This window comes from Ptychodera flava, chromosome 4 (genome assembly GCF_041260155.1).
Source record: "Ptychodera flava strain L36383 chromosome 4, AS_Pfla_20210202, whole genome shotgun sequence".
NCBI lineage: Eukaryota > Metazoa > Hemichordata > Enteropneusta > Ptychoderidae > Ptychodera > Ptychodera flava.
Window position 1 is genome coordinate 38,085,476 of NC_091931.1, and position 26,048 is coordinate 38,111,523.

Below are 26,048 nucleotides of genomic sequence, written 5' to 3' on the forward strand. Positions count from 1 at the left end.
GTATTAATCATATTACCACCTCTCATTCAGGTATTTGCAATTATAAGACTTTGGGGACTGCTATATTTATTTTCGCTCTGAATCTTGCCACATTTTCCCAAAGCTTGGCAAAATGCAGTTAACCAATGTGTGAACTACCTCTATAATTATGATATCAGCCCCAGAATCCTTGGACTCACATGGACATGTATATATGGAATCAAAGCAATCCCATTGTTCAGAAATATCTTTCCCGAAAGTGTCTGTTACACTTAATCAGAAAACACCTTTATCTTCATGGTGGTCTCAGTTGTTCAAATTTAAAAAGAAAAAAATCACATACCAAAATGAAATATTTGTTCATATGTAATTTTCACTCCACAGAAACTCTGTGTGGGATATATATATTTATATATATACTGCCAACTGAAGAAGCCAGCACACAGCCCAGGAAGGCTACAAGTACTGAAGCAAACAAAATAGAAAAGTAGCAGCATCAATTTAGAGGAACACCTATTTTATGTATACATATATTCCCATTTTTGGTAAAAAAAATCATTTTCTCCCAAAGTTCTTGTTTGATTGCTTTGAAAATTTGTATGCTTGATCCTGGAATTGACTCCTGTCAGATTTGGTGAAATTGCGGAAAAATTTTTGGGGCAATTTTGGGGGCAATTTTTCACACCTAAAAGTTTTAGGTCAATAAGTCATTTTCTCTGAATTAACTAGTCTGATTGCTTTGAAACTTTGTATGCTGTATCTTTAGGCAACCTTATTTGATTGTCTTCAAATTGTGGTGAAATTTTCATACACTGTATTTTATGGGCAACTTTTCCCATTTTTGGTCAAAAAATCATTTTCTCTGAAATGGCTTGTCCAACTGTTTTGAAACTTGGTATGCATGTTCCCAGGGGTAAACTTTATTGAGTACGTTCACATTGTGACAAAACATGCATTGTTATATTTTTGTGACACCTTTTGATGTATTTTATCAAAATAATGCCAAATATCGAATTCTTGAATTAGTTTGAAAGAAGTTATCTTTGGCAAAAAGTAATCTAGATAAAAATTAATTGGCAGCAAAAGTGTAGGCTTTGTGAAAATGTCAGTTATTGTGTGTCAAATTGGTGATATTTTCACAGAAACACAACCACAGAGCTCCAAACCAATAATGAGTTGTCATTCTTAAACACTACTGCTTGACGAATTACCAAATATTGTTTTTATTAATTACATATAGTACAATATCACAAGAGGACATCTTTACCACAGTATGGTAGATTGTATCACCAACCAAGAAAATGTGTTCCTTTTGAATCGAAGCTGCTATAAGCTACATAATGGTAGCCTTCTCAAGCCAGCCATGCGCTGGCTTCTTCAGCTGGCTGTGTAGCATCAGCCCATGGGAGCTAGCTATGTGTCATGTCAGATGAAGCTGGTGCACAACCCAAGAGGACTTCAATGGTATTTGATTTTTTTTAAATAACATAAAATACATGTAAGTACTTTCACATTGTTCAGGGAAATGTTACTCAGCCTGTCTTTCCAGACAACGTTGAATACCACGAAAGTATTGTTGTAGGACATAGGGAAGCCAGGATAAACAAACAAACAAACAAAAGCAAATCAAACAAATCAATTTAGGGGGGGGCCAGACAAAAATACCACAATCTTTTAGGGGGGGGGGCCAAGGAAAAAAGACATCAATTCAATATTTGCCCAGAATTTCTGATCTCTACAAAAGAGAACCATAGAAGCTACCTGGGTGACAGATAAACTCAACATGTTTAGTTAAACTCCTTTAGCTGCCAAATTCGGTAATATTCACAGTGGTTTGTTTTATGCATCTATAGCAGTATCTTGTTCTCCTCCCTGAAGCGTTATGAAATGTCCAGTATTTAGCCATGTCAATACAAACCATACAGTGAACAGTCAGGGTTGTTTTTGTTGAAAAGAGATCTCAGATCAAGTCCAGACTAGAATTCATTTATCAACATAACAATGGTCATTTATGTTCACACTGGTATGTTGCTAAATACAGCATTGGGTGTTCTATGTAGTGATAGAATAACAAACAAATGCTGATACACAGAGATGAACATTGAACAAATGCTAAAAATTACAGCGAATGTCTTTTTAAGGTTGGGTTTACCTTGTAGCTTGTAAAGCAGTTGAAAGTTGCATGATAAAGAAGTGTTAATTTATGCAAATGTATGCAAATCACCCGATTTCTTGGCTTCTTTTGCCTCCCAATTTCAAAATTTCCAAAGAATTTAACTCCACTCCGGCTGGGTCAAATTTTCTGAAATTTCACATTATGTTTTTTAAATGCTATATAACACAACAACTATCAATTGGTTTTGTTTGGCAATAAAGCTCTTACATTTTGAATAAGAGGCATTTTGAATAAGAGGCATTTTAATTTTGCTGATCATGATTTTAATCAATTATTAGAGTGTCAGTCTTTAAACCCCTACAATTTTAAAATGAGGATGGATAATGCCAAATAAAATAGTTGTTTTTTCTACATGAATACTCTCCTTTCAAGTGAAATATTACATTTCAGAAAATACTGTCTAGATTTTGACTTAAATAAATTTTTATCATTAATACAAAAATTGAGGTTTTTTACCCCAAATATACACCCACTTCATCCTTTGAGTAAACTACTGCTACTGCTACTCTTCTTTTCTGCTCCTTTTTTCTATGTTTCATTCTCATCAATTTTACCCTTTTTAAATTTTTTAAATGTTCTACATAACTTTTCACAGTGCTTACATCTACTATAAACTTTTTGAAAATAAATTTATGGCCGTCTCATCTTCAAGGTGCTTTTCAGCGAATAGTTTTTTAATGTTGAAAATATTATGTATTACTGTCAAAAATATATGGTGAAAAATTTACAAAAGGGTTGATTTTCCAATAATCCTGTATGTGCATCCAGAAGATCATGTGGCACTGCGCCAATGCTATGGTGTCGGATTGTTGAAATATTGTGTACACAAGAAATTTGCTTAGTCCAAGAAGTGATCTCAGTGTGTATGAGGCTAGGAGAAATGTGGATAGGCTTACACATTGTGTATTGATGCTAATACTTATGTGTCCCATTCATTCTGATATGTATAATCAAAGATTTCACAGGCAGTGGCTGGCAGAAAAGGCAAAAAAACAAATTAACATTTATTGTTTCGTGTCATCTGAAAACATGCGCATCATGACTATTTTAAAATTAAAGTTTGTTAAAAAAATTTGAAATATGCATGCTCTGTCAATTTTGAAAAATACTGCTGACAAAATGTGAATTTTGACTTGCACAGGGTTGTCTGCATTTTAATATGAACATTGGATTGTGAATGGAATGAGCAGAATAAAATGTGAATTCATGTTTTGGATAAGGTGTTTTGTCCAAGAAATGTTCTAAAATATTCCTCAGCATTTTTGCTTTCAGTGGCAGCTACTTGGTTTTATGATAACCAAATTAGAAAAAAAAGAGAAAATTAAAAACAAGTTGGCTTTCACCAATTTTAATTCCTAATGTTTAAAACTTTCACCGTAAGTCTGCAAATATTCAGCATCATCAAATGAAAATGTATTCTGAACGTGTGCATGTACATGTACATCTCACTTTCCAGAAATATCTGGATATCTGCAAATGATGTACCATTAAACTTCAAGATATATATCACTTTGCCAATTATCTGCTCCCTGATTTTCTGTTCACCATTTCTAACTGACATCTTTGCTTGTCTTTGTGTGCATCATATGTATCAGTGAGACATAATGAAAAAAGTATTCATATTTAGTAATTAACTTTTCTTTAGAAATTTACAACCAGATATGTTTATTGCTACCCTTTCCAAAAGTGTGCCACTTGCAGTCCCTGCAAATCATTTTTAGTCACATAACCCTGAAATGATTTGTTATATCATCGATTAATGTCCACTAGGCCCTACGGTTCCTGCAACTTGTTAGACTAGATATGTCTATAATGTACCGTATAAGCATGCATGTATATATTAGGGGGGGGGGCATGGAAAAAAACAGGAAAGATGAGGGGGGGGCATAGATTTTTTTATATATTTACTAGGGGGGGCCATGGAAAAAAATCACCGAGAAAATAGAAAATCCTCCACCCTCCCCCTGGGAGTAAATTCTGAATCGTCCCTTAGTTACTTTGAGAAAAAAAAAACCAGGAGTTGTATTTTAAGTCAGGCGTATTACTGAAATAACAAAATCACAATACCAACAACATAGTTGCAGTTTATGGGTATAAAAAATGACATGTAAGGGTTTCACTCAGTTTGACTGCCTTCTGGAGCGTGGCTGCATGCGGCAGCCCCAAGCAGCCCTGGTCATTTACAAGTGAACGATCCCCCAGTAAAATAGGACAACGTAACTTCCGTTAGTGTCTGAGGTGCAACCTCAGGCTACGGTCTGTGTCTCTGTTTACCGTAGTTATACCAGGTCAGTCAGATTTTGAAACCTCAGATAGAATGTGTTTTTTTGCCGTGGTATTTCCTGAGCAGGAGGACCGGGCTCGAGAGCTGACACAGCACTGCTCTCCGTTCTGTTGAGTGCATATCCCCCTATGATTTGCGTCGAATGACCCTCTTCAACTGATTGGGTATTGCGTCGATCGCACCTTTGAACTCCGACCTTCTGAAGGTTATCAAATTGCTGAGCGCGCCATTCTGCGAATCGTCATCCAAACCTGTCCTCTACCTCCAGACCTGCAGTTCTAAATAAAATCAGAAAATGACCATGTATGTCCTCAAAAGAGGTAAGTCTCATATGATTCTGTAACCATTCAACAAACGTACTTATCATAAATGTCAGCAAATGCGCTTCAGCGGGTAAAATGACATATAATAACATTGAGTTCTATCTCGTTTTGTCTGCAAGACGGCCGGAAAGAGAAGGTTATGTTCGACAAAATCACGTCCAGAGTATCAAAATTATGCTATGGCTTAAATGCAGAATTCGTCGACCCGGTGAGTAAGCTTATATATTATATCTTGACCATTTTACCATCATTCAGTCAATATCTAGGATAATATTTTAGCCAGTATCCAGGAATATCCGAAAGGGCGGGAAACTTGAAATGGGGTCGCACAAAGAAATATACATGGCGCGGGGAAGAAAATCCAACTTCAACTCGTCATTAGCAAGTCGGACGCTCGGGTTCGTAATAATGCATCAAGGCCTTACAATGCCTTTAATATACTTTTATCAATGAATTTAAAAGTTTAATACTGTTATGTTTATGATTTATTTTTCCCGGGAGATGTTAAGACAAATGGCGCGTAAGTTGTTCTCTATGAGATGACGACATAGACGTCACACCAAGTACTTGTGTTTTTGTGTGAGGAAATTCTCTCTCACTGTAAAGTAGTCACAACACCCCATTTTGGTATATCTTGTTGATTCTACATTAAATTTTCTGTTATAAAAAATGTTTTCTTTTGCGTTTACCTTTGTAATGATAATTGATTACGGAAATCTAACGGTTCCCCTTTGAAGGCTTTGTTAACATCTGTCAATAAGTTCGGTAACAAGGCAAATTGGCGCGAGCTGAACCCGTCCTTCATTCGAAGGATCTGTTTATTTAGGATGATCTGACCTTCTCAAAGCCAGTCATTTTATGTAAATAAATATGTTGACGTGTTCGTGGTTTTCTCTTGCTCTGGTGAACCCATTACTTTGAATGAATGGCTCTTGTTTCTTGTCCGTCGTCGCCTATTTTCAATTTGTAAGGATTATTCATCGTCAGTCGTTTTGCAAAACCGATCATGACAGATATTATGTTTGTATTGCTAATTTGTAAACCCTTTTTTTCTGACCAATTGTGTACTTTGTATGCTTTCACATCATGAAATGTATTTTCTTGTCAGAGCATATGGAATTTCTCAAAACTGACTAGTGGTTTGTGCAGTTCAATAGATGATAAGATAATACGATCTATTTTTCCTCCCACTTGTGATGTAAGCTCAAGGAAGTATGAAGTTACTTGAGAACCCGGTAACATTTACCAGCTTACCTCCTGCATAGTATGTCGACGTAAAATACAGACACTGCAAATCAAAAACAGTAAATACCGAGCAAGATAATTTTCTTTTCAAAGACATTCTTCATAGTTCAGATCTACCATTACCCACTTCGAAGTTTGTTCAGCCATCTGTGCAGTACATAGTGTTGATGTAGATATGCTCTTCGTGTATTTCTCATACAGGCTGCCATCACCATGAAAGTGATCACCGGAGTCTACCCAGGTGTAACTACCGTTGAATTAGACACCCTTGCTGCAGAGACGGCGGCCAGCATGACCACCAAACACCCAGACTATGCCATCCTAGCTGCACGTATTGCGGTGTCCAATCTCCACAAAGAAACTACCAAGTCTTTCACATGTAGGTATCTACAGATAGCATGGGAAATTTTTTTTGAGAGGGCAGGACGCAAGCAGTTTTATGGCAGTCACACATGTGCCAAAGGAGTTTTATTAGAGAAGGGCTGAAGCCTGATTTGATTCAAATGACAGTAGTACTATCATTAATACGTATATATGGTTTGTCTCATTTGTTTACAAAAATTCCAGAAATTCACAAAAAATCAGAATGATATGTCACAAATCTTTTGACTGGAATCACAAAATCTACTTCTCAGTGGTTCTGACGCAGCAATAAAACGCATGGAACAATGAGACAAACTTTGTCCAAATTTCTGTTTTTAACCAAAGACACCACATGTGAATTTCAGTATTGACAACAAATTTACTATGGCAATGCAGATGAAGTGGTCATTATTTCCATTTTGAATTTCTTCATGGAATATCTCAAGTTGACCCTTGAGTGCTGTAATTTTCCCACCAAAATTTAGTGCAACAGTTTCACAATTTATATGGATTTTTCTAATTTTTTGATAATTTTGGACCAATGGACACCATATTTCATGAGCTACCATTTTTAAAATATCTGCAAAAAAAAATCAACTGAGATATATTTTATGAAGGCAACAAAAATTGACTGGTGTGCCAGGGGTTAATGGCCAGACCTAAAGATTGAACTTTTAAACTGTTCACCCCAATTCCCTGTAAACAGTTCCACACTCGCTATTGATAACGATGGGTTTTTGGCCAAACCATGGTGGTGAAAGGGTTAAATGTAGATGCTTCAGCAAAGCAGTGAGGATGATGTTGTTCATCAGGTCAAAGAATTGTCGATTGAGATTGATCATTTGTTTTGGCACAGATTTTTTTAAAGGAGAACATAGAATCGAACCATGATCGGTGATAACAGTTGATATTCATTTTATGAAAGTTGTACAGCCTATTTTCACCATTGATTTGCAATGTTAATAATTCGTAATAATTTAAATTTTCTTTACAGCCGTTATGTCTAACCTCTACAGCTATGTCAATCCTCGTAATGGCAAACATTCTCCCATGATATCAAAGGAAATCTATGACATCATCATCAACAATGGCGAGGTAAGATACTTCAGGAATAATCAAGTGTACATAGTCAATTTTCACATGATATGTGATGTGTGGAATGGATCTGTGAAAATTCAACCATTTAATACGTTGCTTTGATGTGAATTTCCCAACACGTTTTGCTAACATCTCTTTCATACGTATCTTACCTTGATTTTGGACTTGTGTCGTTTGCAATTTAGTCTATCAAATACCATATTCAAGTACAGGGCATTCTTGCCATCTGAAAGCCTGCTATACCCATAACCCTCTTCCATGTATGAATACTTCACCATCTTTGCCTTAGAATCACAAAATGTTCAATTAAAACGTTGGACAAATACAAAAAATATGCCTGCCCTTAACAATTCTCTAAAACTTAGGGTAGGTAGGTTAGAGATTATAAAAATCTAAACTGTTTCATACTGACTGCAGTTGTGTAAGTTCCACACGGCGATGAATCAGCAACAGAAACATTGTTTTTCCTTCATACTGTTAACCTCTCAACTTCCATGGTTTGCCCCATGTTTTCTCGTCGGTAAAAGGGTGAATTGGGAAAGTCTATTTGATCAAGCCAGTGAGACTTGAAATGGCAATTCTTGCCAGTGCAAATGGCTTTTTCTCTCATGCCGAGGAGGCAAACTACAGGGTATTGAAAAGCACTATAAAGGGTATAAAACTTTTCACCACTGCAAGAATTTGAGATAATGATCCAATAGATACTTTTGATGCAAATTTCATCATTTTCATGGCAGGAAGTTCTGTTTGTTCATGAAACTAGCTAACCTCGTGCCTCTTTTCATCTTTTTAGGCATTTTTGGTATGAAATTGCTGAACAACCTAAAACTTTACTGCGACTTCTGTAAACTTGTGTGTTTTGCCTGAAGAAGTCTGCTATATTGAAAATTGCATTTTACCCTGTTGTAATTCACTGTATTGAAAATGAAATTGACTGCCTGAGACTTAATGACTCATTTAGGAGGCAAAATTGCAAGGTACCAAGAATTAATTTATTCAGGTCAAGAAACAGCAATTTAAACACAGCATACTTTACATGACACTCTTGACGTCCTTTCTCTTCAAGCAAACTTTCTGTTCATTTTCAGCGTCTAAATTCTGCCATCATCTACGACAGGGATTTCAATTACAACTTTTTTGGATTCAAGGTGAGTAGTACTCAGTGTTTCCGTTAACGCGACATCCTGCGTATTTTACGCAAAATTGTTCGGAAATACGCAAAAAAAATCATGACTGTGTAAACAAATACGCATTGAGAAATGCCGCCCAATGACACGACGTACTTGGCCCGCACTACATTGCCTGAACGTGGTTCAATGCAGGACAAAAATAGAACATATGCACCTGCTTACAAGTGACATTTATCATGATATTGCAACATTTTAGATTTTAGCAGACCGCAGCACTTTATGCAACATTGTATTTCATCATCACAAATCGTCATGTCAATCAGTTCTGTACAGACAATAGCACTACAGATGCAAAAAATTCGAGAATCGATCGAGTCTACGTTGTTGGTAACACAATACAGTTAATGGTCATTACGTCGCATGTTATTTGGAAAGTGTTTACGGGTGACCATTTAGACTCTGTCGGGTTGCATTCTTGAGAGGTCCCGCTGGACTTTGAACAGTATCTGCTTTTTGTTGGCCCTTTGAAAACACTAATGTCGTAGTCAGGAGGTATTTTCTTTGAACATGAACTCATTGGGCTGCTCAACGATCATATACGGGACATGCATCACGGCATGGCAAACATTCAGCTACATCTTGAAGCCCCCAGGTTGTTGTTTTTGTTAATAGAGCATGGGCATTACAAGAAACCCCAAATTCTACAGAAAAGACTGCCCAGCTCACTTCAGGTACTGATTCCTACCGTACGCATTTGAATACATTTTACGCAAATAAAAATTCAGTTGCGTAAAATCGTACGCAAGTTTTGAAATTGTAACGGAAACGCTGGTACTGTATTTGATTATACGGCAGCATATACTAAATTTTCCTCCAGAGATTTTCTGAACAATTATTGATACTGCATGCCTGTTCTATCAGAACTATTTCTAGCAAGCATTTCTTGTGGGTAAAGAACACGTGGTATCTCAAAGAAGTTAATGAAGTGTACACTTCTGTGTCAAATAGCGCTGATTGCAATTTCAGGTTTGTTATTAAACATAGCTACACACACGTAACATCGGATACCACTGCCTGAAATTCGGACAGATTTGTTGCTGCATGTGCGGCTGTTGTTGCAGCTTGAGCAATAAGTTCATATGAGTGAGTGTGAATTATAATATCCATTGTACCGCTAGCAGGTTTTACATTTGTCATTCTTGCAAAAAATGCAGAAAAATATCTATTTTTGCATATTAATTAGAGAAAAAATGTTATTTGCAATCAGAAGTATTGTCTGAAATGTGGCACTTCTATTTTTTCAAACAAATTTGTGCGTATGGAATAAATTAGGACTACACATCTTGTATTCTTTTGCCCCAATGTTGATTGATTGTAGAAATTTTTAGTACAAAAGTTACTCAAAAGTAACTTATTGTTTTTGAAAAATGTCAATGGCCATAAGATTAGTGAAATTGTGAAATGTGGTATGGGCAGAAATCCTGTGTGGTCCTATTACATGATATACACTGTACATATCTAAATAATACAGAAATCACGTTACCAGTTTTTGTGTATCAGTTTTATTGATGGCTGTTCCTCAGGGTGCTAAAGCCATGCAAACCCTGATTTTATGTCATCATAGAGAAAAGAAATGGGCTTATTTACCCATAAGCTGCCTGTCCAAGTGACAAGTTCTCGCAGCTTGTGGATTTGCGGGCCCAGACATGCATGCATGCTCTAAATTTGCACTTTGGCACCTGAAATCGAATGAAACTTTTGCTCAAACTTTCCTCAATACTCTTACCAATCAAGAATAAACATCAGGGTCAGCAAATTTTGGTACCAGCGAAAAATTTACCCGACATTTACCAATATTTGAAATTCACAATGGCTGCCATCCCTGTGTTCACTCTATGGGAGAAAATAAATTTTCGAAAAACAGACTGAAAGATTTCTTACTCCAAGAGCCTTAAAGCATAGACAGTAGAGTCTACTGTCTATGTTCAAAGTGAGCCCTCACAAGTGGTAGATCAGAAAAGAATTGCAAAAGTTAGGGAGTTGGAATATTTGTCCCCAAGGCACATTCTACCTGGAGTCCGGTGCATGCGTGTGTTTTTGAAGTAGAATGGTTACATTCAAGAGTATTTGACATCTTATCTTTCACTGTTCGTTTCCAACATACACTTAATATTTTCCATCACCATGGGCCTACATGTACCTGTATACTCTCATCACATTTTTCGCAGTCATTTCTTTCTTTGTCTTAAAAGACTAGTCTCAGCCGAGTATACATTATCTTCAACTAGAATGTGCCTCTTTGCCAGATTTCACTCAAATATTTATAATAAGTGTGGAATCAGTTTGGTGTTTTTTTTTTATTTTTTTTCACCATCTTTGTAAAAATTGAATTGAATATTTCTCCAGAGGTTCAACAAAGGGTATAGTGGTCTGTTTTTAATTTCAAATTATATGGGTAAAGTTTAGATAATTTATTTCATTGTACAAACACTTCACTGGGTGACCCAGGTTGCCTTGATCATAATTTTGATCAAAGCTTGAGGAAAGTTTCAAACTTTGCTTCGAGGTACACATTACCTAAAAGGAAACACAGTACCAAAGTAAAAGAAGCATATGCTTGTTTGTATCAAACTCCAGTCCTTGATGGAGAATTAACTTGTTCACCGCATCTCCAGAGATTATCACCATCTGTCGACTTCTTCTCAAGAGATTAACACCATCTGTCTATTTCTTCTCCAGACCCTTGAGAGATCCTACCTCCTGAAGATCAACGGGAAAGTGGCAGAGCGCCCTCAACAGATGTTGATGAGAGTCTCTGTTGGTATACACAAAAACGATATCGACGCAGCCATTGAGGTAATGCCAATACTCTTTCCAATGCATTACAAGTTACTGGAGAATGAAAAATATTCATACAACGAGAACTAGGGACAAATAATGTATCTTTTTATGCTGTGTATCAGTGGAATAAAGCAAACTTGAAAGCAATAATGCACAGAATATCATGAACACATTTTATGCATGTTGATGGTCTTGGAAGACACTGAATCGTAACCTGGACTTTATGAAACTGCAAATCCATGATTTATACTCCAGTTGCAGTTTATGCAGTATGCATATTTCAAGAGAGACAAGGCTTTGCTTTAAATATGTAAAGAACATGATCTTTCCTTTGCTGAGGTATAGTTGAAAGCGCTGAGAAGAATCTTTTTCAAAGAAAGGAAAGTTCAATGAATATTCATATTACAGCTCACTATATTATAAGGGATCCCAGGTATTGAACGTTAGAATGTGTGTAGAGTGTGCTATTTTCACCATTCATATTTGACCTTATTTAAGATGATAAATAGCAATCACTTCAATATTACACAGTGATCACCGAATGCAAGTTTTTGCATCAAAATAAATTACAATTTAGAAAAAAATTCAGAGAACATAAATGGCTTCTCAAGGTGTAAATCAACCCAGCAAGTTCATATAATACAAAAACCCCACCTTTTTGGTGTTTAAACCTAACCAATTGGCCAATAGTGAATTAGATTTTGCAGCAGGAACATTTGAAGGCAAGTTTTTATCTGCAAGCGGATCTAGGATCCATACGCTTCCAGAAATGGAGCCCTGGAAAATTGATCAGCTGCAATACTGTAAAAATGACATTTAAAAATTGACATATTGTAAAAATGAAATCTGGAAATATTGGCACTTTGGACCTCCAAAAGTCCTCTAAAATTCCTCCAAGGCATTCTTTGAATTTCAAGTGGCTGTTAGTGTATTATGGACCCTGGGATCTCGAAGGATGAATGCCTACGAGATGCTAGTATATTACAATTGGATGGATGTTTGGTCTCCGTATTTTACAGACCTACAACTTGCTGTCAGAGAAGTGGTTCACCCACGCATCTCCAACCCTGTTCAATGCTGGTACTTGCAGGCCACAGCTTTCAAGGTAAGTAGATTCTGTCGGGACTGACTGTGACAGCAAGATATGTCGATATCAGGATTTTTATAAGCGCTGTTTGGCTGTGGCCTTCCCAAACCAGCACTTTAAACCAATTCCAGCTGAACACTGCTTCAAGTATCTATGTAAATTAGCGTTTAAGATTTTTTTCCTCATGTATCTGTCATTTCATTATGAAAAAAGTGGAAAATTGTTCGGTGGGTGGGCATAGAATTATAATTATGAATATTTATGAGGCAACCGCCACTCAAGGGACTCTGGTGAGATCTCTGCTAAATGTGGATATTTTCTCATTGCATACTTTATGAATCATGTTTGTGAAGTCCCCGTTGATATCATTAAAGTGCAAGGTGTAAAGGTTCCCAGTACCCCAAGGATATTTGTTTGTTGTTCCGGATGTTGAAATAATCAATATCTTGCAGCAAAACCTTCACATATATCACACAGAGCTGTTTGTTCTAAGCTGTAGCTACCTAAAATAGCATTGTTTCCCTTACAGGAGGGCTGGGTGGCAGATTCATGGGGTCTTAAAAATTTGTCAGCAAAATAAGTACTGGGGTCATTAGTTTGAAATTTCTTGATGTATTTGTCGGTTTCCTTGTGTAATGTGCCCAAAGCTTGGGGTTTTCTGTGCGTGTCACTGACATGTGGTCCTCATTACAAAGAAGCTAAAATATATTTCAATGATATAAGGGGGAAAAGTTACTCTCTTTGTGGTATCAATCATACATTGAACATCCTGTTCACCCCTATTCCCTGTAAGCAGGTCCTCAATCACCATTGAAAGCAATGGGCTCGGGGCAAACCACTGTGGTGAAGGGTTAAAGTCTCCAAGTGTATGAAATGATGTTGATGGGAGATTCACAACTAGGAAGGAGTCAAAATTGCCCCTTCGCTGAATGCTGCCAGATTTTGTTTGTGACACCTCCAGACAAAATGAACAACTCCCATCGTAACCTGGTTTCCCTGTCACAGTTAAACATTTCCATGATGTTAGTGAGAGTTGCTATTGTGTCACTAAATGTTTACTCTTGTCTAGCTGCACACAGTGTAAAAGCTGTGAACAGTTGACCAATATTTCAGGGTCTTTCAAGAAGTCAAACTGCCCAAATAACTTTTCATGATAAAAAAATACATAAATGAACTTTAAAAGAGCTTGAACAAGAGCAACTTTGTTCTTTGAAGTGGAAATTTTGTCCAATGGCCTTCACATAGTGTTCCTACCACCCAGTGGACTATAGAAAGAGACTGGTGTAAAGAATCTTTTCTCTTGGAGCAACAATACAGATGTCAAGTTTAGAATCAAAGACTGTCAGACTTAAGTGTTGTGCATTTCAATGATTTTTTTCCTGTCCTGAGCCATTAGACTGAAATATATTGACTGTTTTCTTTTAAATTTGCAACAAGACAACACACCATGATGAGCATATGCATATCTAACATATGATGAAGTGTGGTCTCCAGGCAGCCATTTTGTTCTGAATTTTCCATATCCAAAGCTCTAGTACTCTCGCATGAAAATTCTATTCAAACTTCGCACAAGGACAACACATTATGACTTTCATAGGCATGTCAAATTTTTGGGCCATACAATTTAATACATATGTGGCTGCCAAGTGGTCATTTTGTTCAGACTTTTTCATACGCACTCTTCAACATGTAGCCACAACTATTACCCAACTATTACACAAATTTAGCAACAGTGACTCCATTTGCACATACATCATCAAAGGTTAAAACGTTCTCAGCCCATTTCTAGATATGCTTTGACCAATTTCACTTCACCATCATTTCTGTCAACGGTTTCCAAAGTTATAAACCAAGCCAGGACCATGTCATTTACAATGACTTGGTTTCCACGGACCATTGACCAATCCGTGTTGAGATCCAGCTGATAAACAAATCTTTCCCTCTCATCCTGTGAGTTGGCTTAACTGATGACTGAAGTGGACCAACAAGATTGAATGGCTGAACTAGGGGGTCAAATGCCATCAAAGGTGGCCAGAATTAGTCTCAAGTGCCCTTGCTAGGAGATGTTGTTATCTGCAGAATGAAAATACTCCAGTGAACAAGAGGTGTGAACTTTGTGTCCCTCAGTGTCTGGCTGTGAAGTGTTCTCATGGACGTGTTAGAAAGTTACACTTACAACAGAGTTATCTCAAAGTTTTACCCCATGTGAAAAGGTGGCATGTTATGGTAAGAGAGCGAAGCGCGTGAGCCAGGCAGGGTGTGATTTTGACAAGCCAGGGGGTTTTCGCCTGCTGCCGGCTTTCAGTGAAAACACTGTTAACACATCTATATAATTCTTCATAAATATGTTTATGCATGCTTAGTTGAGTCTATAGGCTAAAAGATATTTATTTTGTATTGTCTACATACTGTTATCCGTGGCCATGCGTCTGTTGGTGCCACATCTGAAGAATGGCTCATTTGATCAAAATTAAACGAGTCTCACTGATATTGTTTGGCAATGGCAAGAACTGATTAGTCGTTGGTGGCATTTAGCTTGCTTTAATTGATGCAAATTTGCATAATTATCCAGCTGTCATTTTGTCAGAATGGCTGCATAGGATCTGATGGTGATGAATCTTTCAACAGTGATCATACAAGGATATGACAAAAGTCATTTTTTCTCCACAAATGTGATGTTCTTTTACGTTTAATGTGTTTATTACCACTATTACTTTGCTTTGTTATCTTAAAGCTTGGCAATGATATACTCATAATTTTTCTTCCTGTTTCAGTTGTTTCCTGCTGACTATGAAAGATGACAGCATTGAAGGCATCTACGACTCCCTCAAACAGTGTGCCTTGATCTCAAAGAGTGCCGGGGGCATTGGGCTCAACGTCCACTGTATCAGGGCTTCTGGGAGCTACATTGCTGGGGTAAGTGAAACCAGGTGATCACACCAGGTCCACTCAATATTTCACGTTATGATTTCCGTGATCTCACCTTGTGCATACCGATGATAATTGTGTTGAAATTAAGGGTGATATGGACAGGATAAAAGTTATTTTTTGAGAGTTAATCATCGCATAGAAGTGTCCTCTGAGACAAGCCGCTCTGTTACAAACGGTTCACAACAAATGTCAGACACGAATGTTTGGCAGCACGAAACTAACATTACGGCAAACGAGGACTAGAAAAATTTTCAATCTGGAAATTGTTAACTGTTACCTGCCACTCTGATAAAAATATACAATTGAATATTTCCATCTCAATGTACTCCTAAACAATGTACTCCTAAAAACTTAAAAGTAGATGCTACATATTAAAAAATTCAAGGTCATTACATTTGGTTTGTATGTATACAAATTCACGGTATGTATGGAAAAAAATTTATTTGAAAAAAGAAAATTAAAAACTAGGGAAAAGCGAATTCACCTTTCTAAATAAATGAGTACAGAGCAAATTGCCAAGTATCCGGTGGTAACTGCATATCATTTACTCTGAAGCAAGAAATGACTGTTTGAGAGATTTGACGTGAGTTGAGACCACAGATCATCTTGTCTGTGGTTTGTTCACTAATTTTGGAGCATCCTCATGTTTTTCCCAGACCAATGGTAACTCTAACGGTCTGCTGCCAATGTTGAGGGTGTACAACAACACGGCACGCTATGTGGACCAGGGAGGTAACAAGGTAAGGTTTGCTCACTTAACTCTTCCCATGAAAAGTGTGAGTGACACAAAATTTATGATCAAAAGCAAGTCTGTCCAACAAGACTGAATATGCTCAAAAATTTGAAATTTTGACACTTTGGCATACTTGAGACTATCCAAGCATCTTACAACATGTGATGGTTGAGATTTGGAGGCGCAAAGAGGAAAAACCTGTAACATCAAAGTGACGGGATACTGTTTGCCTGCACCAGCGCCCTGGAGCATTTGCAATTTACCTGGAACCCTGGCATGCGGACATCTTTGAATTCCTGGATGCCAAGAAGAATACTGGAAAGGACGAGCAGAGAGCCAGGGACCTCTTCTATGCCCTGTGGATTCCCGACCTCTTCATGAAGCGTGTGGAGGCCAACAAAGACTGGACGTTGATGTGTCCAAATGAGTGCCCAGGGCTGCACGATGTGTGGGGAGATGAGTTTGAAAAGATGTATGAGGAGTGAGTATACATATGAAACAAAATCTCTAAAACAACATGTTTGTGCAGTGGATTTTTTTTTCTCAGCTCTTCAGATCGCTGATGGGTTTTTCCTTCGTATTGTAGCCTCACACTACACACTTGAGTGATTTGTCACTCAAATCAGAGCTTTTTCAACTAAACCTGTCGTCTTACACTGTTGGTCATTGACACTGTCAAAGGCATGTACTCGTAGTTGTACAGATATAGTTTGATCTTACGCAAGTAATGTGCTCTTGTTATGCAGTCGTTGTTGTGTGCAAAGGTGTTCAGTATAAGTGAGCTTCTTAATGTTCACCCAAGACGCACATAAAATGCTAAAGTTTTAAGACGTGAACAGGGGTAGCCAGGGCTTGATATTGCACTGTGCTAGACCAACTTTGCACAAGAAAATGTTGTCTTGTGGTACATTTGATCATTTGGACTGGTAAAATTTACATGGCAGTATTCATATTTTTCAAGTCGAAATAAATTGACCAACTGAAATATGAAAGAGAGGTCCAAAAACACAGAGGGGGGTTAAAAATTAAGCATATATTTCATCCAAAATGAAAAAAAATATGCGATACTCTGTTAGTATGGCTAGCCTCAGAGTTGTATTACCAAGTACATTTCATGGACCACACTCCATGAATCCAAAAGTAGGATGATGGAGACAATGACTTTGAATGTCATATTTCTAAGCTTCACCTGTCATTAGTGTAGAGACTGAGAAGCTAATTCATTCTGACATTGGCCAAAAAGCCCAAAAACATCGATCCATAGCAGGGGCTTATTTAGTTTATTCCTTGTCCATCAAGTTTTTAATTTTGTTGAATGTCTCTCTGTATACTTCCCTGACATTGCAAAACAAAATATTGCTTTAAGTCAAAGTATATTCTTTCCTTCAGCGATGGTAGGAATATCATAAGAAAATCATAAGTCATATTGCATTGTGGTAATTTTGCAGGTATGAGAAGGCTGGCAAAGGCCGCAAGACCATCAAAGCCCAGCAGCTGTGGTATGCCATCATTGAAGCTCAGACTGAAACGGGCACTCCGTATATGCTTTACAAGGATGCCTGCAACAGGAAATCAAACCAGCAGAACCTGGGAACTATCAAGTGCAGCAACCTCTGTACCGAAATTGTGGAATACAGCAGTGCTGAGGAAGTGAGTATATCCATCCATCTCTGAGTTAGACTGATGTGATGCGCAGTCAAATAGCAGAAGGAGCTGTAGTGTGAACTAGTGTGATTTCTTGTATTGACATTTAGGCACTCAAGGTAAAATGTGCCAGGGTACAGATGTGAAATGCAGACTTTCAAACTTATGATCTACCACTTGTGGGGGCTCAGTTTAAAGCTCTTGGCGTAAGAAAAATTTTGTATATCGTAGTTTTTGGAAATTAAAAAAATTCATTTTTTTTCCACAGAGTTTAACACAGGGATGGTGGCCATTTTTAATTTCAAATATTGGTAAACATGTGGTAATTTATTTCTCTAGCACTCACCCCAGTTTTTATTCTTGATTGTCAAAGAGTATGGTGGAAAGATATCTTGAGGAAAGTTTGAGCAAACAGTAGCTGTAACTTTTGATGATTTTTTGGGGTAACTCTTTTGTTTTGTATATCCATCACCAGTTCCCAAAGGGTGTTTACAAACCAACTTGTTCAGCGAGTCAACAGTATCTTCACTTGTAAAACATGCCTGTAATCATTTACATTTGAATGCTTGTCCAGACCAGAAGTAGCTTTTTGACAGTAAAAATGCAGTTTAAGTATGTATAGGCTGAGTTGACAAGCTGAATACTGTGTGTTGTATGTCCACATGCTTTAACAAGAATCTGTTAAATACAATAAGGCCAAAGTAATTAAATTCTTGTTTTGCGTCCACTTAAAATGGGAAAAGGTACGCGTCTAAGCGGCTGAAAAACACACACAAGAAAATAATGTAATTGGATTGCAGCAAATAAAACATTGTGACAAATTTTAGTTCAGAAAAGCGCGAAGTGTTCATGTCCTAAAATTTCCTATTCAAATACGCTGTATGTATTTTTCATGAAAACCTTAAAAACCTAATCGGTGGGGACGCAAAACAAAGAATTTAATTACTTTTGCCTAATGAAAACAGTATGTTTTTAAGTAGATATGGCGGCACCAGTCTTGCCCCAAATGAAGCCATGTCATATATGTTTGCTTGAATTGACAGGTTGCTGTTTGTAACCTCGCGTCCATCGCCCTCAACATGTACGTGAAGCCTGACAAGACTTACGACTTTGACAAACTCATGGAAGTAACCAGAGTCATCGTCCGCAATCTCAACAAAATAATTGATATTAATTTCTACCCAGTGCCTGAGGTGAGAAATATGTCAAATGTTGACCTCGTTATGAGCTTATTATTGGATTTCACAAAAACAAAGTGTTCACCCATAGCAAACAAGGTGTCAGTTAATTATTTTCTATATTTAAAATTTAGAATCCTAAAAAAACTTTCGCCCATCAATTAAAGGATGCTTTTGTGTTTAATTGGCTGTCACTTTTAATTGGCTGTGCCCCCTAGCTTTGTTTGCAATTGTTGCCCTTTTTAAATTCTATTTTGACCTATGGAATAGCCATTTATTTAGCACCAGCAAATCTCACGCCACCCACAAGGCTGAAATCCTGTCTTTTTTTTTCGTTCTTCCCCGGAACAGGCAAGGACAAGCAATATGCGTCACCGCCCAATCGGCATCGGTGTGCAGGGCTTGGCTGATGCCTTCATCCTGATGAGGTATCCGTTCGACAGCCCCGAAGCCATGCACCTCAACAAACAGATATTTGAGACGATTTACTATGGCGCGTTGAAAGCCAGCTGTGAGTTAGCCAAGGAGTACGGTTACTACGAGACATACAAAGGCTCCCCAGTCAGCAAAGGGGTATGTCTAATAACTTTGCTAATCACCATGACAGAACACCTTAAAGAAGCCTTGTTGTTTACTGTGTAACTAGTTTCTATGGTAACTAAGCCTTACTGGGTAGTCACCTGCACAATTAAAAGTGTTTACTTGGTTTGCAAACAAATAGCAGTTTCACACATTTCAATTTGTTATCACCAGTGAGAATTTATATAGAATAACTGTGATAAATTTATCAGTCGAGATGACCCTCTTAAATGCTGTTATTTTGTTTTCCTAAGAAAAATTTTTAATGTTTTCTGCCAATAAATAATTAAAAAAATTCTACAGATAAACAAAACGACAGAGGTGTTTGGTATTTCCAAAATAACTATCCCAGTGTTTTTTCTCCAAGTTTCTGCCACAAGGAGAGAATGTCCTTTCCCCCTGCTTGGGGTGATTCGATTCTTACAAAGTGGAACTAGCAGATTTTGCTAGTTCAAGTTATGCAAATTAAGTTTTTCAAGGTATTAGTAATTAATGTTTATCAATTGAAGACTGCCAACAGTTTTTTGCTATTTTCCATCCAGTTAATATTTAATATTTTTGAGGCCTACATATTTCATTTACATAAGTTCAATCACAGATCTGGAGGCAAAGTCCTTTCAGATTATTAGTTTAAATCAATATGATGATGCATCATGGGCAGCAATCATGTCATGGATTGCCTTGATATCAAGATTTCACAGAGGGGGGACATGACACAGTGTTTGTGTTTATTTTAAGGGGATTTTATTAAATTTGGTTATTCATATAAAGGCTCATATTGGAAAAACACTGCCATCCCTTTTCAAAGAACATGTACAATTAAATGAGAGCTAATGGACAACATTTCAAATCAAATTCATGAAAATTACTCTCCACATTTTCTAAGTGTATATTACCAAAAAAAGGGCTTCCTAACACTTTTAATTGAGCGTTTATGAGTTACCCAGAACAACTTCTGTTGAAGAAAGTATCTGTATCTCTGTCTTAGGTGAGTCAGAAAGAAGTGGTTGTTTTAACTGATTATTTCCATTTGGTTGACACAGATCCTTCAGCACGATATGTGGAATGTGACACCCACTGATCTCCACGACTGGGATGCTCTCAAGAAAGAGATTGCCCAGCATGGAGTACGGAACAGCCTGCTGATGGCACCGATGCCGACGGCATCCACGGCACAGATCCTGGGGAACAACGAAGCCATTGAACCTTACACCAGCAATATCTACTCCAGAAGAGTACTATCAGGGGAGTTTCAGGTAATGCATGATATCTTCTGAATTTTCATTGGCTTGAGTTTGATTATAAAATGATCGATTCGTCCATTCCCTGATATGCTTTTGAAGTTTGCAATCATGTAGTCCAGGCAATGACGAGATGTTCAAAATCAAGTGCATCATAGTATATCCAAAATGGAGAATAAGAAAACGCGTGAATTGTAGTGATGCTTGCCGAGCATTTTCCAAGTTTCTTTGTAAGACTTGGTTCCTTTAAAGGGGCATGTTGTTTATTGGCTTTATCTAAAATCAAATTGGCCCACCTTATAAAAACGTCAATGGAAAACAAAGTGCTAACATCAATTAAAATACTCACTGTCAACAAGAGTTAATGTGAGAACCAGAGATTGAACGCTACCCCTTTAAAGCGCAGTGGTCGTCGCGCTGCGCGTTCGTGATTTTTTTGTTGATAAACATAAAGTTTTGTAAACATAAGTCTTCTCAACTTCAATAGGAGTGAGATGGGAGCGGTCCCTCACTTTGTTAAGGCCTTTGTAAGACTCAACATCATGCAATGGTAAAATATTAAGATCAGAAACGAACTTCAGTGGTGTATTTCTGTCTATAAACTCGTGTAGAGCTACGAACATTGGGACACTACACTCAGCACATTATGTCGCTGAGTTTACTGCACCAAGACACAGTGAACAAAAAGGTTTGATCGCGCGCGTTCACGCTGGTTGTACACAATGCTTTGTACAGTACAGTGAAAATAATAACTAAAATGATCAACAGTGCCTATATATGTAGACCAGCAACAAGCACAATGCCTAACACAAAAGTTACGCTCAAGACCATGATCGGCAAGCCAGAGCAGGACACGGGAGATGTGTTGGGAGACGGTCACCGCGTTGACGTACACGGATATAGAGAATCCGGTCCCACAATGTACTAGCCCGCGACGACTTGGCCCACAACCAACTGTTGATCACCATGTCTTACTTCTCCTAGTATTACGTGGTAAGAAATAGTAAAATGACAGGAAACAATAGACAAAACGAGCGGGTTTTTGCGGCATTTGGCAGGAAAATTGCACGGCTACACCTTGCATAGACGTATCGAGAGATCCTGTGCCCCGGTCCTGTGCACGTGTCATGGCAGTGATCCAACCGCTAGATGGTGTAGGCCTACCGGTGCTGGGCAAACTTCGTTGTTGTACCTCCTGATTGCCGGGTAGGTCTGAATCCTCTTTCAAGTGAGATAACCCCCACATAACAAGAAGACCTATGAAAGGTCCTTCGCTTGACTTGATACCTGTACTCGGAATTCTCGTTTGCACCCCAAACGGGGTAAACTTTGTAGTTGAGTTGGATTCTCCACAGCCGAGTGTAGCGCGCCATATACCCGGTTTGACACGGACGTTCATACAGACCACGGAACGGAACAGATGTAGAGATGCTTCTTGCTGCAGCGGGCCTTGCTCTGCGAGCTGTGGTTTGGGTTGTTGTCTTTGTACTCCTGTCGGGCCTCTTGAAATGAAAGCTCTCGTCCTTGCTAGCGATGTCAATAACTAGAGCCTGGTCGTTGATAGTCTGTTGGCGTATACATGCGTACGTCTAGCTCTATGGCTCGAGCGATAACAGTAGCCGAGCCCCATTCAACTGATTCAAGAAAATCATGAGCAAATGTGATCTCAATCCAGCGTGCAATTATTGTTCAATATTCAGCAGATATTTAACTTAGATTAATTGACCTTTTATTGCGTGTTACATTTGGTTAGTTGGTATGCCTGTGACAGATCAGCCGCCATTTTAACAAGCGGCAATATCGCAAACATTACAATCAACCCGTAACATGTGCGGCGTTCTTGGATGTGTTTACAACAGAGGGGGACCCCATCAGGAGGATGCGCAGCGCGACGACCACTGCGCTTTAAGCAAGGCTGCCGATTTTTTGTACCTATTGTGATCTAGTTGACATTTTTACTTGAGTGTTGAAAAATTAATTTGGTTCGCTATTATACATACTTAATTTGCCATTCTGATCAAGTGGAAGAGCACCATGACAATAATTTCAATACCATGTTCCATCACCTTGGGTTACATCTTGTTTCCCTTTACCCTCTACCTGCAAGGCTAGCAAATAAATCTTGGTTTGTAAGTAGAAACAGAAAGAGTTTAACAGATTGTAATCAAGAAATTCATTTTTCTTGCTATGAAAGATATCACTGTCCCATTTTCATTCAAAGTCACTTGACAATTGGTGTCTTTTATTCCCATCTTAGGTTGTGAATCATCATCTCTTGAAAGATCTGACAGAACTTGGACTTTGGGACGATGACATGAAGAACATGTTAATTGCAAACAATGGTTCCATCCAGGTAAAAAGCTCACAGATAACAAAACCAATGGTGTTTTCCTACACACTGCTCATTCCTTGAAGTATGTGATTCTTCAGTGTACAATGTACTTCACAACATGATTCAATGGTTGTAATGTGAATTCTGTTAGGAAGTATTTAGTCTCAGTGTAAAATTGTGGCTTTTATTTGCAATAGAATATCATCGACAGTGGAAAAGTTGATGGTTTTTCACTGAAAACTTTGGAAGCCTAACAGGTGTGGGCAGACACAAAACAAAGAATTTACGTACTTCTGTCTAAATATCTTGTGTATTATCAAGACATCAGATTGTTATCACTGGTGATTGCCAACCATCCTCTTCGATCTTTTCCCAAGTTGTTCACTGACTTTTTTGTGTTTTAAACAGGACATTGAAGGAATTCCAGAAGACATTAAAATGCTGTACAGGACAGTGTGGGAGATATCTCAGAAGAATATCATCATAATGGCCGCCGATAGAGGTGCTTTTATCGACCAAAGCCAGTCACTCAACATCCACATAGCGGAACCGAACTACGGAAAGCTTTCCAGCATGCATTTCTTTGCCTGGAAAAAGGTAAACATGTTCTTTTAGAATGAAATTCCAGAAATATATCTTTTGTGGACATTGTCAAAGCTTGGTATCTCATTTTTAAACAGGGTGAGTGGACCTATATATGAGACAATTTCAATCACAGTTATATGTGTCATGAAAGTATTGGGGTCACAAGAATAGGAATTATTTTACATTCACCATTGAGAAAAAATGCATTTTCTGTGTGCTAGAAATAGAAAAGTGAATGTGTGTTTGGTAACATTTACTATTTCCAGGCGCCCCAAGCTCAATGCATTTGAGTGCTTCTGATTGTGCACTTTAAAACTGTTTCAAACGACCCATTGGATGATCGCCAGAAAATGTATTGTGCAGGTTGCACAGGCTATCAGAACTGTGTTTTCTATACAGCGTTCCATTTTTACTGTGCAACTGAAGAAAAAACTTGAAATATGCACAAAAGTGCTCTCTTCTCTGGCACTTTGATGCCCAAGTCACAGATGCAGCTTGTATATTGGTAAAATGAAAATACCGAAAATGATGCACTCAGACATAAATTCTGTGCGTCACCCTCTGCTTCACATAGGGCAATACGCTAAAGTCCTTGTGCATCCTTTGTGGCATTTTCCCAATAACTTCATACTATTCCCCATGTCACTTTTGTATGTGAGCAAGATTGTTCTTAGACCTCCACAAAAAATTATCCCGAAGATGGAAAATGAGCCAAGTGTGTGTAAATAGTGTTTGAAATAACCAAGCAATACGTTACGTTTGTTTAACTTGATTCACCTACTCATTGACAGGGTTTGAAGACTGGTATGTATTACCTTCGCACACGGCCAGCAGCGGATCCCATCAAATTTACACTGGATAAGACCAAGGCGGCTTCCAAACAAAGCCAGGCCATCGCCAAAGAGGAAGCGGCCAAGAAAGAGGCAGCGGCCAAGGAAGCCAACCAGGCGGCAATGGTCTGCTCACTACAGAACAAAGACGAGTGTCTCATGTGTGGCTCATAAAAAAAATAAACACATGAATTTGTGAAATCACCATGGTGATATGGAGAATCATATCAGAACATAAATTATGCTCTCCACAATACAATGAACTAAAATGGATTTACATCATGTACATTCAAGTGTGGGGCATGTATTTTTATGTACATGCATATGACCATGTAGAACTTTGACACTCTGTCGAAGCATATTATAGTGGTAGACAGGATTTTCACACGTTGAGGGCCTAGTGCAAGAGGGATGCAATTATTTTCACATTTTTAGAGGTACAGTAAAATACTAAATAGGCTGAAAAAAAACTTAAAAATGCAGTTGTAGAAATTCTTGCATTGTTGTTGCACTATGGGCTTGTACAGGTGATCGTGAAGTTCGATAATACCAGATGGTTTGAGAGAGGATGAGTTGAAATTGAATTTACCACAGTTCCAGTGAGTTGCCTCCCACTTGTACACTGTCAATGGTGACGCTCAACAATGCCAGGTAGCTGTCTTAAAAGTTTGTAAATCTGTAGAAATACCAGCTGACTTTATAGTAGTATTTAGACTTTTGCTGTGGAGGTTTATGTATGTATACAATATAAAATATAAACCACAAGTGTGATGCAAGGTTGTTATCACTGAATTTCAACTTTTGTTCAGAATTTAGAGACCTATGCAATACTTTGATGCTTAATAATATAGCGATTTGGACAATTTTGTAAAATAAGAAAAGAGGTAAAATAAATTTTTCGTATAAATGATACAAAATTAGCTATCACTACCAGACCTTTCAAATTTCATACTCTCCCTGTACACCACCAAAGCAAATCAAAAAGATCAAATAACCTCCAAACATGCGAGTTGTCAGTTGTTTGAAGAACTGTCATCTTCCTGAAATATTAGCAGGGTGGATTTCCTGCTCCCCACCATCTTTACCACAGGGCATTCCATGTTGAAAATATTTTGTGTAATGGTTCTTTGAGGCAAGGTCACCCATGGCTTTTCCTGTACTTTGGCCACCATCAGATGATTCTTCACATATATAGGGGCATTTTCTATCCAGGTTCATTCCCTGACAGGACAAGCTGAATGTATTTTCTGGTTTCCAATTTGAGAAACTTGCAAACCGTTAGCCATCAGAATCACTGCCAAACACAAAATTCATAACGCCCCCCCCCCCACTCCCAACCAATATCAAACAGAAATGTAAGTTTACTCCCAACCAATATCAAACAGAAATGTAAGTTTACTCCCAACCAATATCAAACAGAAATGTAAGTTCAAAAGATCTGGAGATTTTGCCCTACCCATCAAAGGGCA

The 26,048-nt window shown here is 38.0% G+C and overlaps 1 protein-coding gene and 1 non-coding gene across 3 annotated transcripts in view; both read left to right on the plus strand.

Annotated features, from left to right (window-relative positions):
• The window catches only part of LOC139131680 (ribonucleoside-diphosphate reductase large subunit-like), a 296,454-nt gene extending 271,002 nt beyond the window's left edge, over positions 1-25,452 (plus strand). The window contains exons 1-18 of one of the 2 annotated variants that reach the window (XM_070697849.1): positions 314-319; positions 4,732-4,759; positions 4,882-4,970; positions 6,209-6,386; positions 7,365-7,465; positions 8,557-8,616; positions 11,338-11,454; positions 12,459-12,544; positions 15,301-15,442; positions 16,114-16,197; positions 16,430-16,671; positions 17,639-17,840; positions 18,878-19,027; positions 19,364-19,585; positions 20,635-20,847; positions 23,090-23,185; positions 23,573-23,761; positions 24,541-25,452. In XM_070697849.1, the coding sequence (XP_070553950.1) occupies positions 4,735-4,759; positions 4,882-4,970; positions 6,209-6,386; positions 7,365-7,465; positions 8,557-8,616; positions 11,338-11,454; positions 12,459-12,544; positions 15,301-15,442; positions 16,114-16,197; positions 16,430-16,671; positions 17,639-17,840; positions 18,878-19,027; positions 19,364-19,585; positions 20,635-20,847; positions 23,090-23,185; positions 23,573-23,761; positions 24,541-24,753 (2,409 nt within the window). In that variant the 5' untranslated portion in view covers positions 314-319; positions 4,732-4,734 and the 3' untranslated portion in view covers positions 24,754-25,452. Of the gene's footprint in view, positions 1-313; positions 320-4,731; positions 4,760-4,881; positions 4,971-6,208; positions 6,387-7,364; positions 7,466-8,556; positions 8,617-11,337; positions 11,455-12,458; positions 12,545-15,300; positions 15,443-16,113; positions 16,198-16,429; positions 16,672-17,638; positions 17,841-18,877; positions 19,028-19,363; positions 19,586-20,634; positions 20,848-23,089; positions 23,186-23,572; positions 23,762-24,540 lie in introns of those variants that run through there. The other variant, XM_070697848.1, reaches the window with a different exon arrangement.
• LOC139132331 (small nucleolar RNA SNORA79) lies at positions 10,165-10,308 on the plus strand. The gene has a single exon (XR_011552264.1). It is a non-coding gene; the product is annotated as a small nucleolar RNA SNORA79 (small nucleolar RNA).
• Positions 25,453-26,048: the final 596 nt, after the last annotated feature.